This window comes from Amaranthus tricolor, chromosome 10 (genome assembly GCF_026212465.1).
Source record: "Amaranthus tricolor cultivar Red isolate AtriRed21 chromosome 10, ASM2621246v1, whole genome shotgun sequence".
NCBI lineage: Eukaryota > Viridiplantae > Streptophyta > Magnoliopsida > Caryophyllales > Amaranthaceae > Amaranthus > Amaranthus tricolor.
In genome coordinates this window covers 14,965,069-14,981,199 of record NC_080056.1, presented here as the reverse complement: position 1 = coordinate 14,981,199, position 16,131 = coordinate 14,965,069, and the positions used below count along the sequence as shown (strand labels likewise).

The window sequence follows — 16,131 nt, the reverse complement described above, 5'->3', positions numbered from 1 at the left end:
TACTAGTTCGAATCTTGGACACGAAGGTTTGTAGTACATGACGGAAGGATATATCTATGGTAATAGTCCTGTGGTCAAATCACGAGCGTGAAGTGGTTACATGGAAACTGAAGACTCTATGCGAGAAAAGTACCCTCACCTCTTTCAGGTTAGTCGCGTTACGGGCACGTAACTTCTTAAGGGGGATAGAAGGCGATAGGAATTTCGCGCGAGTGATGATAAACCACTTTGGCTTGTAGTCTTGCTTTTTAGCAAGTGTCGTGTTATGTTAGCAAGTGTGTTCTGCGTTTCTCGTTGTCATGCAAGTTACGAGGGCGTAACTTTTTTTAAGGGGGTAGTTTGTAACACCCCGTAATTTAGCGGGTTTTAAAAAATGTAATAAAATAAAATAAATAAAATAAATAAGTATTATTAAATTATATTATTTACATGGACAGTTATAAGAAGTAAGTTAAATTAAATATAAAAACAAAAATGTAATTAACGGTAACGTGTTTTATCACGTACGTTGATATCACATAGTGTTTCTTTTCCAATTAAAAAATAAATAAATAAAATAATAATAATAATAATAATAATAATAATAATAATAATAATAATAATAATAATAATAATAATAATAATAATAATAATAATAATAATAATAATATAATAATAATAATAATAATAATAATAATAATAATAATAATAATAATATAATAATAATAATAATAATAATAATAATAATAATAATAATAATAATAATAATAATAATAATAATAACAATTAAATAATTAAAAAAAATTATTATTAGTGGGAAGGGAAAGGGGGCCGGTTGGAAAGGTGAATGGGAGGAATCTTGTAACTCCTCTGATAAGTGTGTATTATAGCACATTAAGTTGATTCTTAATTTCCTTTTAATCCTATCTAATCTTTCAAGTGAACAAAAAAATTCAGAAAAAATCTTCCTCTTTGCTGAAATCAATAATAGCAATTAGAATATAAAATAAAAGAGAAGAACCACAATATTTAAACCTAATCAAATAAAAACATATAATTTTTTCATCCATTATACATTGAATAAAAATAAATATTTCAAATCATACTAACAATGAAATTCAAATTATAAGTAAAATTATGAAACATAGCAAATAAAGAAACAAACCTGAAAAGTGATCGAAGTACAACGAGTAATAAGAAATCTATTGAAGAAAACCAATTTGATCTAAAAATTGAAAAGAATGAAAAAAAAGTGAGATTGAGAAGAGATAAGAGATAAAGAGAAATAAATATGAAGTAGGATCTGAAAGTAGAGAAAAGCCTCAAATGTTTTGCCTATGTGAAATGAGTCAGTAATTTATTAACAGAGAATATCAGAATAAGATAAAGCAAGCACAAAACATGAGAGAAAATGAGTGTACCTGGCGGTGTTGGTGGTGATGGTGTTGATGTTGAAGTGCACGGCGTTTAGGATGGTGTAGAAGTAGGAGCCGAGGTGAAGATAGGGGGAGAAGGTTGTGAACGAGAAGAAGTGAGTGGAGAAGAGAAAGTAGGAGCTGGTGTTGCAATGGTTGACGGCGGTGACGTAATTGTGCTGGCGACGATGGCGATGACGGCAGGGATAAGGATTTTAGATAGAGAAAGCTCTGATTTTTATGTCGAGTTGTTTGGCTGGGTTGAGGGGACAAAGGGACGCATAAGGTATCCAAAAGGTAGTGCAAAACCCTTCTCGATGAATAGTAGCAAAATTTTGAACAGTAGACAAAAAATGTGAACAGTGTCACAAATTGTGAACAGTAAATGTTCATCCAAATCTTTTAGTTTAAAAGGAAAGATAAAAGATAATAAAAATATAATGCTACCTACAATTCGACAACATTGACAAAAGTTTTTATGTTGCATATAATAAGAGATATACTTTGTGATTAACAACAAGTCTTATATGAGTTAGTCTTTCAATAAGACGAATATAGTGTTCAGTCTAAATTTTTTTTTTCAACTACTTTAATTATTATAACAAAAATTAAAGGTTTTTAAGTCAAAATTGATGCCTTTAAAACCAAAATTTAAGGGTTTAAAGCCAAAATTGATGCCTTTAAATGAGTATTTTATGTTTTTGCTTTTTAAATTAAAAATGGTCCAACCTATTAAGAAACGTCTCACGATAAGATCGTCTTATAGAATATTTTGATTAATTATTTAATAAGTATATTAGATAACTTTGAAAAAGTAAATAGACATATAGTACTATGAGTATATAGGATCATCCATTATCTTTAAAAGGCATAATTCTATGTGGTATACAATATACTTATCACAAAGCCCATTAACCTCAAAAAACCCTAGGTTTTCGTATACTCTCCTACTATATAAACTAAAATTATCTAAGGCATAATTCCATTTAAAATTTCATTTTGTTAATTGTTTATTGTAATTTTCTCAAGAACAAATACAAAAATAGGGTTCTTCTTTAAGATAGTCATATTCGTCAATTTGTTCAATTTCTCAATTCTCTTTAAGATACCCACAACTGGACAAGTGACGACCCACACCACCCACCCCTCGCCGGCATTTCTCGCCAGTCGCCACCCCTCACTGACGTTCACTGAGCGAATCAGTTCGTTGTTCGCCTATTCGCACTTCGCAAGGCCACTGCTGGCTGCTACTGCTGCTTCCGTGAATAGGTGAACGTGAAATCAAGACCACCAGACTCATCAACGCCGACGGCCCACCACCACACCAACCCACCTTCAATTCAATTTAGTTATTATTTTGATTTTTGAAATCCCCAAAAGTTAGGGTTTTGTTTTTATTTCAAGTTTCAAATCTCTTTCTCTGTTCCTTGTCTCATCGTCGTAGCCTCAACCGAGCAGCCGCCGCCAGCACCGGCCAACCAATTTAGCCGAACAGACGCAGTAGCCCTAGCGGCGCTTGAAGCCAGCCACGCGCCCCTGAGCAACTACACGAAGCATCCATCCTTCACCATTATCTTCTTCTTCCTCCATATTAAGGTATACTCCCACCAATAATAAATTTCTGTTCTACTTATTCTAGATGTTAAATTCAATTGAGTTTTTAAATCTTTAGCTTTTTTTTTTTGATGACTTTGGGAATTTGATGTTTTTATTAATTAATATTAATTTTTATACAAGAAAATAATATTAATAATAAAAATTATAATAATGGAAGAGATCATAAAACCATTAAAATTCAACAAAGTTTGTGTATTTTGTGAAAGCAGTTCGATGTAGCCAGCGATCTAGCTTCCAAGAAGCTGCAATTGAATTGGTAATTTTATCACCAAATTTTAATTTTTTTATTCATTATTGTAATTATTAGAAATATTAAATAATTATTCAAAATATATACTAATTTGAGCAATATAATAATAAAAGATTGCTCCTTTTCACCCAGATTTTTTTTTTCCAATTAGATGAAAATGAATAGTTTTTATGGGTTTTTTCATTTATGCTTATTGTTTTACTATGTTTGCTTAAAAATTTGTAAAAAAAAGAAAAGCAATTAAATTTTAAAAATTTATTTCTTTATGTGTTTTCTCTTCTAAAAGCAATTATACACTTACGATCTAAAAATATGATTAAAATTCCATGTATAGATGATGAACATGAGTTAAAAATCAAAACTTTCCTGATTCACCCCATTTCTTTCTCCCTTCATTTTCTTTTCTGTTTTTTTTTCGGTTTTTGATTTTATAATTAAATTTATTAATACAGACTGTGTTCTATTTTAACCGTTTAGACAATTATGAAAAAATAAATAGTTGTACAAAATATAGATGGGAATAAATTGCTAAAATTTTGAACATCTGTTTTAAAATATAATAATCTGACCTTGTATTAAATTTTGTGGGCTATTGATTTCTGATCTCGTGGCTTAAGTTGTTCCTTTGTTTGTATCTGTTTATATAGATCGTGTTAAACTCTGCAACTCCAAGTTGACTTTGAAATAGAGTTTTGATCATACTGGAACTCGTTTTCAATTGTTTTAATGGGTGGAATTATTATTTGCTTAAATAGAACTTGTAATACCTTTCTAATAATATAACCAAATAATGACTCCTAAGTTAACTATTTAATAGATCTTTGATGCTACCTGAACACTTTTTCACTTGTTTTAATGGGTGGAATTTTTATTTGCTTAAATAGATCCTATTAAACTCCTTTCTAATAATATTATTTCCTCTGTTTCATAATACTTGCTACATTTTCTATTTTTGGCAATTTCATATTAGTTGCCACATTTCCTTTTTTAGTAATAAAACAATCATTTAAAGTTCTACCTACTCCTATTTTTATTCTATTCTATACTCTATACTCTATAATAAAAAACTATACTATACTCCATAAAGTAACCTAACAACCTATTTTTCCTTTTTCTTTTTCAATTAACAATAATAAAATACTATACTCTATAAAGTAAACAATCAGCTACAGTGTAAGTCAATCACTTTTCTTAATACCCGTGTCCATGCAAATGTAGCGACTAAAATGGAACGGAGGAAGTATTAAATAATAGTTCCCAAGGTAACTTTGAAATAGAGCTTTTATCCTACTTGAACTCTTTTTCACTTGTCATTTATTTACATTTAATAAAATTGTTACTTTTGAGCAACAATTTTATAATATCAAAACTCTTTTCTAATAGATTTATTTCTTTAGAAATAATAATTTATCATCATATTATATAACAATAAAATCTTAACATAATGTTTTACCTTTGGGAGTAGTAGTTGGGTATCCCCTGTTCATACACTTGTGCGTTTCCTTGGAAGCCTAAACAATTTGCCATTGAGCATTTGGTATCTTACTCCTCCCAATGTTATTAATAGTGCAAACATCAAAACTGCTGTACAGACACTTGTGCGTTTTTTTTAAAATCATTTACGAGCTTTAATTTATAATAATTACTAATAATTAACACGCAATACTTTTAATTTTATTGTTGGCTTTACTTTTTCTGAGATCTATAGTCTCTTGTTTTTTAGGGAAAACTTTGTCTCTCCTATATGCATAAACCGAAAATACTTGAGCTATGGTCATCCTGATGATTAAATGAGATAATCTCAATCTCAGTGAATTTCTATTGTGCTGTTTATTTTATATTATTTGTTACAACTTCCTCAGGTTTTTTTTTAGTTCAATATAATCTACAAAAGGGTCAATGTCGAATTCTTCAACAAAGTTAATCTTGGATGGACAGGTAACATCTGATCTCATATTGTGGCGTTGAATTTTGGTTGTTAATTGTCTAGTAACAGTAGCAGGACTTTTATATTCCAAGTTAATCAACTAGCTTAGTCATTATAAAACAGCTAGTACAAATTATAAATTGTGGCCTTGATCAAATTCTTATAGAAGCTTTTTTTTTTTCTTTTTTTTTAATCTTTTGACTACATTAATCTTTACCCTCTCAACCTTAGCTCTGACTGCTTTTATGAGCGAGATTCTTAGGGTTGATGACTATCATTGTGTGGAGCTACAGATATTAGAGTGGGGCCTTGATCAAATTCTTTTTAAAGTATTTTTGTTATCTTTTGACTGCATTCCTCCTTACGTTATGAGCCGAAAGTTTAGGGTTGATGATGATGATGATGATGATTATTATTATTATTATTATTATTACTATTATTATTATTATTATTATTATTATTATTATTATTATTATTATTATTATGATGACTATGTTGCCACCTCTGATGAGTACTCTATCCATGATTATGATGCAGGAACAAGATGAATGGAAGGATAAGCTCAGCACATTGTCTGATGATATACTTGTCTTTATTCTATCTCTTATGGAGAGAAAAGAAGCGACAAGAACTTGCATCCTTTCAAGAAGGTGGCGGTATTTGGCTACTTACTTCACTAATCTCAACTTTGATGTTGATAATTTAGAGACTATGACCTTAGGCTGTAAGCGCCAACTCAAGCCAGTCAAAGATCTAAAGCCAAGGTTCTTGAATTGGGTTAGTCAAGTAGTGGCTTTGAATCGTGCTCCATTTATTGATGAATTCAGAATTCGCTTTCCATTGGATGAGACTGATTCAAGTCATCTCGAGGCTTGGATCAATTTTGCTATCTTAAAACGAGTCCAGAACTTAGAGCTCCATTTAAGATCTTATACCATAACATCTCATGTTTGGAAAGGCATGAGCCACCTCAAGTCCCTGAGTTTGAAGGGGGTAAATATATGTGGAGAAGTAGTAGAGTTGGTTTTTTCTCGATGCCATCTTTTAGAACGACTATACATTGCTCGATCATACAATCTATTCAAGTTGAAGATTCTTAACTTAAGCTCAGTTAAGTTCACCTGATTTCATCTGAAATTGAATCTTTAATGATAAACAACTGATTTATATTGATTGATTAAAAATGAATTCTACTTATTATAACTGATTTTACTGAGTAAAATTGATTTTGTAGGAAAAGTTGAAATACTTGACAGTTCATGATTGCCAGAATTTAGAAGAAGTTGAGGTACAAGCTAGGAATCTTGTGTCGTTCGATTTCAAATGCTTCCATACAGTTGTGGTTCATGTTAGCGCTCCATCACTCATTGAAGCGCAATTTCATGGCTTATATGACACAGGACTGCTTCCAAAATTCTCGCCCATCAGAAGCTTAGCTGCTCACTTGTCTAAGCTTTCGCTTAATGTATATGAGAAATGGGTTAGTACCAACTCTATCTTTAATAACTTAGGCAACAACAACCAACATTCTATAGTTTGATTAACATTAAATTTTGAAATCTCTCTTTTTATTACAGATTGATGAAGGTCTTATCATCCCTTCTTTTCCTAATATCCAATACCTGAAGTTGTGGGTTTCTATCAAATATAGTCATTTTAACTTTATTTTGTTAAGATGCTTCCCGGAGGCCTGCCCATTACTGCACGAATTCAAGCTGGAGGTAACTAAATTATGTTCTTTAAAGGTTTTTGTTGGGGTTTTAGGTATGATGATTTAGACCGGGTCAATTTCGGTTCTTGTGTGTATGAAGATATGTTGTCACGTCTGTTTTTTGTACGCGAGTTGTATTCGGGTCGGATAAAGTCATATTGTTTTGGCTAATTGGGTCAATTTCGGGCATCTCTGGTGTTTTGCTTTGCTGAACTAATTGCAATATGACTTGATGGAATTTTCAGGTAACTTATTATCCCTATAATGGGGAGGTAGATTCAGATTCAGATTTAGATTATTCAGATAGCGACGACTTGAAAGACTCGAATTTGCAAGATGTGAAGCGGTGGTTGGAGACTAGAGAGGAGATTAGTGCAACCTTTCCAAACTTGTGGAAAGTCGAATGGGCTTCAACATTTCACAATGATCTCAATAAAGAATATATGCTAGCTTTGCACATTGTTAAGAATGCCATTAAGCTTAAGGACTTCATCTTCACCCCCATAATTCCAAAGCCATATTCTAGTTATGAAGAATATTCTGATTATGAAGAAGCTATGGAAACTTGTATAGATCGCGCTGAACGATTAGCTTTGGTTCTCCCATCTCATGTGAATTTTGTGGTTATCAAAGAAGGCTAAGTGAACCTCTCAAATTTTAAATGTATTTCTTTTCTGGATATTGGATACATTTTGTATTTTTGACAATATTTATTTATTTTTTTTGGAAGGATTTGTGATAACTCTCTAATTTATCCTTATTTTATGCTTATTTAGTTTGCATTCTTATGCGGTTATTGTTCTTTTTTATTAGTATTATAGGATTTGATCACCTTGTGTAGGGTATATTGTGTTTTGCTCGTTTTTGTAGGATTGGTCACCTTTTCTCGAGCAAAGCAAGTTAGGAACGATGCGCCCCTAATCCTTCGGAGGTTTTAAAAAGGGAACAGAGCTAAACTGAGGATAGGAGATAGTCCCAAGCACTCATTTGAAGGCAAGGAGGCAAGAGGATCTTAACGTGAGCATGTTGGAAGATTTTGATGAGATCGATTCGTCAGTCACTTTATATCGATCAGTCATCATCATACCTAGTGTATCCCGCCCATAGAATACTATGGTCAGGGTCTAGGGAGGGAAGACGGCGGCAACTCATACCCATAAAGGAGAGTGCGGCCAAAGAATCCCCTGACTCGAGAAAGAATAAGATAATATTTTGCAACTGATGGGATGGAGTGCGGCTGAAGCGAATTCCGCAAGTTGCATTTTATCACACACAAGCGTGACCCTTAGACATAAGATAAATATGAATAGAATGCATATGGATATAATAAGATAAAGTAGGGCGAACAATTAAAAATTAAAAAGAAAACAATAATAATAATAGTAATAGCATCAACTAGAAGCTAGAGGACAAGAACATCGACAAGTAAGTGAAGGGAGAATCAGTAGTCTAAACATGGATAAGGCACCTTCACCTACCCCTATCCCTGATCAGGTCTTCAGAGAGGTATAATTCATACAAGTCAACTTTTATTTGCTCATTTAAGTTTTCTTAGGTCTTCCTCGGCTCCTCTTACTATCTACTATGATGCTCTCTATCCTCCTCACTGGGGCGTCGAAAGTCTTCCTGTAATTTTAAAATAAATATATAAATCTATAGCTTTTAAAACATTTGAAGGGTGTTGTCATTGCTCATGTAAAGAGTGATTACCCTCTTTTCCGATTCTCTTTACCCTTTCCCTCTTCTCTTTACCATTTTACTTCCAACCTACTTTGCTTTTGGCTCTAATAATGTGATGTTGGTGGCTCGAGTGGTGTGAAATCGATGCGAACAATGGTGAGATGTGATAAAACTGAGCCAAAGATTTAGAACAGAAGGAAAAGAATCTTATTGATTTTCCAATATCAAAATTACAAGAAAAAAACTATGTATATATAGCTTTTTATACAAGAAGAACTACCTGTAACAAGCTAGCAGCTAGTTATGACTAACTTTACACTGACATATAAAAACATCACGTGATAACATGTGGTACAATAAAGGAAACAAAATAAGAATCCTTTAATCATCAGAGCAACTACACAACTGCTGCATACGCTAATTTGAGCATTGCTGCACCAACTTGCTGCTGCACACAGCTGCTGGACATAGGAGAACACCTGCACACCTGCAACACCTGCACACCATCTGCAAACCTGAACACAGCTGCACAGAACAAATTCCAACACCATTGGTAGGGCTAAAACTGGAGTGCTTGTCAACCATTTCTTCAATTCCAAGAATGCTGCCTCACATTCAGAAGTCCACTCGAATTTCTTGTATTTACACACCAGTTGTGTGATTGGTCGGGTTATACTGGCGAAGTTTTCTACAAACTTTCTGTAATGACTCGCTAGACCCATGAAACTTCGAACTTCACATAAATTTTAGGTGCAGGCCACTCTATGATAGCTTTACCTTTTCTGGATCAACAGAAATTCCTTCTTTCGAGACTACATGACCCAAGAATGAGACATGATCAAGCCAAAACTCACATTTTCTAAACTTCGCATACAATTTTTCTCTTCTGAGCAAGTTCAGTACTATCCTTAAGTGCTCTTCATGCTCCTTTTTGCTTCTCGAGTAGATAAGGATATCGTCTATATAGACAACCACAAACTTATCGAGGTACTCCTTGTAACATCTCTGCATAAGGTCCATAAACGCCGTAGGTGCATTTGTTAACCCAAATGGCATAACGACAAACTCATTGATTAAGCTATTCTCAATTAATGATACCATGACCTAAGATCGATCTTGGAAAAGACCTTTGCACCTCTTAATTGATCAAAAAGATCATCAATGCGCGGTAAAGAATATCGGTTTTTTACTGTTACCTTATTCAATTCTCGGTAATCAATGCACAGTCTCATCGAACCATCTTTCTTCTTGACGAACAATACTGGGGCACCCCATGGAGACACACTGGGTCTTATGTACCCTTTCTCCAAAAGCTCATCTAATTGTTTCTTTAGCTCGGCCATTTCCGCAGGAGCCATGCGATAAGGTACCTTAGAGATTGGCGTGACTCCAAACATCAGATTGATGTGAAAGTCGACCACTCTCTTAGGTGGTAAGCCACATAAATCCTCAGGAAAAACGCCAGTGTACTCTACAACAACAGGCATACTCTTTAAGTCTTGCTTTTTGTAACACCCTCAGAATAGGTCAAACTTTTTGAAAACACCTTTAATGAAAAACATGAAAAAAAAAACCTATTCATGAGAGTGTTACGGCCACATTTATTTCTAATAAAATAAATGTAAGGCTTAACAATTAAAAAAATAACTTAATAATTTTTAATCCAACAAGGAGTCTTACAACATAAGAAAAGACTGAAACGTAACCCGTATCCATATAAACTTTAAACAGCTAAAAAATAATTTAAACTGAAATACGACTCTAATTAAAGCTATACTTCTAAGTGATCCTCACTCCATGATTCCCACGCGATTAATAACCTGCAATATAAAAATGCAAGGAAGACAAGGGAAAAACTCCCAAAATCAGGAAATTGAGTAATTCCAACTCCATCCCGTAAAACGATTAAATTTGAAAATGATTTTTAAGAAAATAAAATATAATCAAATTGAAAATAATTTTAGAAAATAATATGTATTTGAGTTTAAAAGAAAACAATTTGAGAAAGCAATACATATAATATCACATAAACCAATTCATTAATTTGATATTTAATAATGACAAATACATAATCAATTTTTAATTTGAGGGAACGAGAACGCCAGTAGGCCGAGGCTTTACCCCTATACCTACTTCACCAAGAGGTCGTCACCCCAAATAATTCAAGGCCAACAGAGTAGTCTCAGGGAATCCTAGTGTGCACACCCCTTCTACTTGGATCACAACAAATAGAAGGAAGACCAAACATCATATCAAGTATCAGAAATAATAATAATAATACCTGTCGGCAGCTATACTAACCAAACAGGGCAGCCTGTTCATCACCCATATACTTGGATCACAACAAATATAAGAGCTTCATTCCCCTCGTGTTACACTTTACGTGATTTAATATATTTTAATAATTAGTCGCGATCACACAAACATATAATCAAATACACATTATTTTTATTTTATTTTAGGATCATAAATTTTCCCAACAAAAATAGATCTCAAGAATATCCAACTGAAATCTCATTTTTCAAATCACCATTTTAACATCAATTGTGGCAATATGAATTAATATCACAAATATTTATCTTCCAATTTAAATCGTATCTAATTTCATTATCAAAATAATAATATAACTTTCATCAAAATATAATATAAATTTTATCGAAAAAAAAAATTATAAATTCGAGTTTGACAAAAATAATAATAAATATAATTTGAGAATATATAAAACATAATATCATACAAAATAATGTCATATTAAATCATGCACTCATTTAAACACATCAATTATCACTTAGCACATAATACTAACGGGATAGTCCTAATTAGATGGACATTGAGAATTACCTTGTCACACGATTCTAGACAACGTACGCTTCTAATAATCTCTGTCTACGAATCCGCTGTCTACACGAGAAAATAATATATCTCAATTTAATACCCCGATCAACCCATTAAAATAAATAAATTAAAAGACTCTTTTTTTTTCATTTTGTATACTTTAATTAAAAAGAATAATTTTAAACATGTAATTTAAAATTTTAAGAGTAGTATAGAAGAGCAAGGATTTAAAATAGTTAACTCATTTTATTATAAGATTTAAAAAAAAATTATAAGGGTTAAGGATAATAATAATAATAATAATAATAATAATAATAATAATAATAATAATAATAATAATAATGATTATATATAAAAAAAAAACAAAAAGAGAAAGGTGAGTTCCATAACTCACGAAACCGAAAAGAAAGGGAAGGAGGAGAGAGAAGGAGGAAGGGAGAAGGAAGAAGGAAGAAGGAGAAGGTGCCGGCCGGCGGTAGCTCCGGTGGCCGCCGTCTCACGCCGGTGGTATCCCGGTGACTGTCGTATCGCCGGAAAACTAAGGTCAGGAATAATTTTTTTTTTTCAAATGCAAAATGTGTAATTTGATTGAAATTGGTAGAACAATATTATAAAGAGACGAAATTTCATACCTTTAATATTAAAATCTTGAGTATTCTTGACTGAATTTTAAGTAAATGGGAGATAAAGTAAGTAATTTGTAGGAGAAGAAGGGATTGTGAGTAATAATGTGAATGAAATTAAGGGTAATTGGTTTAATTTATAAGAGGTAAATGAAGTTGGTTATAAGGTTTAGAGGAAGGAGTGGGAAGTTATTGTTAATGGTGTGGGAAGTTATTGTTAATGGTAGGTTATGGTTTTTTTATTTATTTTTTTCTGAAATTTATTTATTATTATTATTATTATTCTTTTTTTTTTAAAAAAAAAGGATATTACATACACTCCCCCTTAAAACAAAAGTTCGTCCTCGAACTTAAAGTTAACTACTGAAGTTTTAAAAAAAAATATTGGACGGTTTTATAGACTCGCATCACCCCCCTATTTTAAAAAGTTTCGTCCTCGAAACTCAACGTACCTGTTCGAAAAGTTCGGGGTATCGCTTTCTCATGTCAACTTCGGTTTCCCATGTGGCTTCTTCAGTTTGTTGGTTCGTCCATAATATCTTGACCAACTTAATTTCCTTGTTCCGGGTACATCTTGTTTTGGTATCAAGGATTTTTATTGGCTTTTCTTCAAAGGTAAGGGTTTCATCAAGTTCAATGGTTTCAGGTCGTATTATATGGGAAGGGTCATGGACATATTTTCGGAGTTGGGATACATGGAAAACGTTGTGGACTTTGGCTAGGTTCATAGGTAGCGCTAATCTATAGGCTACTTCCCCAATTCGTTCCAATACTTCATAAGGACCTATAAAACGAGGACTCAATTTACCCTTCCTGCCAAATCTCATGACTCCTTTGGTTGGTGACACTTTGAGCAAAACTTTTTCACCTACTTCAAACTCTAGTGCCCTCCTCTTTTTGTCTGCATACGACTTTTGACGGTCTTGCGCTTCCCTCATACGTTCTTGGATCATTCTTACTTTCTTTGTAGTCTCCTCTATCATGTCTGGTCCTAATCCCAACGCCTCATTAACATCATTCCAACATATAGGACTCCTACACTTCCTCCCATATAGGGCTTCGTAAGGTGCCATTCCTATGCTAAAATGAAAACTATTATTGTAAGAAAACTCTACATACATCAAATTATCCTCCCAAGATCCACCAAAATCCATAACACATGCTCTTAACAAATCCTCAAGAGTCTGAATCGTTCTCTCTGTTTGACCATCCGTTGCTAGATGAAATGCAGTGCTGAACTTTAGTATCGTGCCCACTGCTCCTTGTAGCATCTTCCAAAATTTAGACAGAAACCTCGAATCTCTATCCGATACAATGTCCTTAGGCACACCATGCAATCTCACTACCTCTTGAAAATACGCGTATGCCATCTGTTGCATTGTCGTACTCTTCATCGCTATAAACCTTGCTGTTTTTGTTAATCGATCCACTATCACCCATATGTCATTCTTCCTTGTTTTTGCCTTTGGCAAACCTACTACAAAGTCCATTGAAATCGACTCCCATTTCCATCCAGGTATTTCTAATGGTTGCAATTTTCCCCCCGGCTTCATATGTTGAATTTTCACCTTTTGACATGTTAAACACTTTGCCACAAAGCCTGCAACTTCACGCTTCATGTTGGGCCACCAAAAGTTCTTCTTAAGATCCTTGTACATCTTATCACCACCAGGATGTATTGAGTATGGGGAATTATGGGCTTCAGTCATAATCCTAGTCTTAAGCTCCTCGTCATGCGGTATGCACCATCTTCCTTTATACTTCATTACGCCATTTTCATCACTTTCGAACTCAGGTGCTTGACCATCCTCCTTCAACTTCTTCAATTTAGTTAGCCAGTTATCCGTAACTTGCTTCACCCTAATTTCCTCAAAAATATCGGATTCAATCGTCATTCCATTCAATTGAATACCCACATATCCATACTCTACCACTTCTAAGTTCATCTTACGGATCTCTTCACACAACTCATCTGCTAAAATTAATGCATTCATTGTATGACTTGACTTCCTACTCAGAGCATCAGCTACCTTGTTTGCCTTTCCCTCACAATACTTCAAGTCCAGATCATAATCCTTAATGAGTTCTAACCATCGTCTTTGTCTCATATTCAACTCCTTTTGTGTGTACAAGAACCTCAAACTCTTGTGATCGGTATAAATCTTGCACTTTACTCCAAATAAATAATGTCTCCAAATTTTCAATGCAAAGACTACAGCTCCCAATTCTAAGTCATGTGTGGGGTAATTCTTCTCATGCGGCTTAAGTTGTCGTGAAGCATATGCTACTACTTTTCCATCTTGCATCAACACACAACCTAGTCCATTCTTAGATGCGTCTGTATAAACTTCATATTCTCCACTTTCATTTGGTAAGGTCAGCACAGGTGCAGAGGTAAGCCTTGATTTCAACTCTTGGAATGCCGCTTCACACTTCTCATCCCATTGAAACTTAGTGGTCTTCTTCATCAAATTAGTAATAGGTTGAGCAATTCTCGAGAAATTTTTCACAAATCTCCTATAGTATCCGGCTAAACCTAAGAAACTTCTCACTTCTGTCACATTAGTGGGTTTAGGCCAGTTCATTACTGCTTGAACCTTCGAGGGATCTACCATTACTCCATCCTTTGAAATTACATGCCCCAAAAATGATACCTTTTCCAACCAAAATTCACATTTCGAAAACTTGGAATACAACTTATTCTCTCTTAAAATCTCTAAAACCTTCCTCAAATGAGCCTCATGCTCCTCTCGATTCATAGAGTATACTAAAATATCATCAATGAAAACAACTACAAACTTATCCAAATAAGGCTGAAAAGTCCTATTCATAAGGTCCATAAAGACAGCAGGCGCATTGGTGAGGCCAAAGGGCATGACTGTGAACTCATAATGGCCATACCTCGTTCAAAAAGCTGTTTTGGCTGTATCCTCTTCTGCAATTCGTAATTGATGATAACCTGATCTCAAATCAATCTTTGAAAACACTCCTGCACCCCTAAGTTGATCGAATAGATCCTCAATTCTAGGAAGTGGATACTTATTCTTCACCGTCACACTATTTAAATCCCTATAATCAATACATAGTCTCAACGTTCCATCTTTCTTCCTAACAAATAATACTGGGGCTGCCCAAGGTGATACACTTGGTCTTATATATCCTTTATCCAACAAGTCCTCAAGTTGTACCTTCAACTCTTGCAACTCAGCAGGTGCCATCCTATAAGGTGCCTTTGAAATGGGTCCTGTTCCGGGAACTAAGTCAATCTTGAAGTCTAACTCTCTCACCGGAGGCATCTCTGGAATCTCATCTGGGAACACATCAGCAAACTCCTTAACCACAGGTATCTCTCCTAACTCGTCCTCTTTCATGCTCGTGTCCTTTACATGGCACAAATATACGGGGTAGCCTTTCCTAAGATGGGTCTGGAGATTTAAGGCGGAGATAAGCTTGGTCTTTGGTGGCTCGGAAGTAGTTTCTTGATAAGTTAGTTTATTTCCCTTAGGGCATCTAAAGGTAATTCTCTGTTTAGCACAATTTATTTCTGCCTGATACTTCTTTAACCAATCCATTCCCAAAACCAAATCGAAGTCTTTTAAATTGAACTCGATAAGGTTCACGGGTAGTTCGGTTTCAGAGATGACAATAGGCATACCTAAGTAAAGGTTCTTACTGAGAAAGGTTTCACCTGAGGGTGTGGTTACCTTAGCTTGACATGAAGAAGAAGGTTTAAGTGAATGTTTTTTGATAAAAGATTTAGATAAAAAGGAATGTGAAGCTCCAGAATCAAAGAGTACAAAAGCAAGTTTAGAGTTTACAAGGAAAGTACCCGTCACAATGTTGGCGTCTGACTCAGCTTCACTCTTGCTCATAACGTGGAGTCTCCCATTGAAAGTGCGTCCTCCATTTCCATTGTTTCCATTATTGTTCAGCTTGTTGTTGGCATTGTACTTGTCATTTGTTGAATCACCTCCTGTTTGAGTATTGTTCGAGCGGTTGTTGTTGAAGTTATGGTTCCTAGGTCCTCCTCCATTGTTGTTATAGCCCTTGTTGTGTCCATTCTGCCCTAGTTGGTTTCTTTCTTGCCTCTTGGG

General features: G+C 34.1%; 1 protein-coding gene across 4 annotated transcripts; it reads left to right on the top strand.

Annotated features, from left to right (window-relative positions):
* Nucleotides 1–2,393: 2,393 nt before the first annotated feature.
* Nucleotides 2,394–7,659, top strand: LOC130825825 (putative F-box/FBD/LRR-repeat protein At1g78760). 4 transcript variants are annotated; one of them, XM_057691267.1, is made up of 7 exons: nucleotides 2,394–2,990; nucleotides 3,221–3,267; nucleotides 5,124–5,199; nucleotides 5,726–6,298; nucleotides 6,423–6,668; nucleotides 6,766–6,909; nucleotides 7,145–7,659. In XM_057691267.1, exons 3-7 carry the CDS (start codon nucleotides 5,161–5,163, stop codon nucleotides 7,538–7,540), a joined length of 1,398 nt encoding a protein of 465 aa, XP_057547250.1. In that variant the 5' UTR covers nucleotides 2,394–2,990; nucleotides 3,221–3,267; nucleotides 5,124–5,160; the 3' UTR covers nucleotides 7,541–7,659. The 4 variants fall into 4 exon arrangements, with proteins under 4 accessions (XP_057547250.1, XP_057547249.1, XP_057547252.1 ...); XM_057691266.1 differs by lacking the exon at nucleotides 3,221–3,267; XM_057691269.1 differs by lacking the exons at nucleotides 3,221–3,267; nucleotides 5,124–5,199 and having other exon boundaries at nucleotides 2,395–2,990.
* The last annotated feature ends 8,472 nt before the right edge of the window (nucleotides 7,660–16,131 follow it).

Bases quoted from the DNA above. Each gene is read 5' to 3' on its own strand.
- LOC130825825 (XM_057691266.1), top strand. From the start codon at position 5,161: ATGTCGAATTCTTCAACAAAGTTAATCTTGGATGGACAG. The intron at 5,200-5,725 runs GTAACATCTGAT...ATTATGATGCAG, and splicing joins AGTTAATCTTGGATGGACAG to GAACAAGATGAATGGAAGGA. The intron at 6,299-6,422 runs GTTAAGTTCACC...TTGATTTTGTAG, and splicing joins AGATTCTTAACTTAAGCTCA to GAAAAGTTGAAATACTTGAC.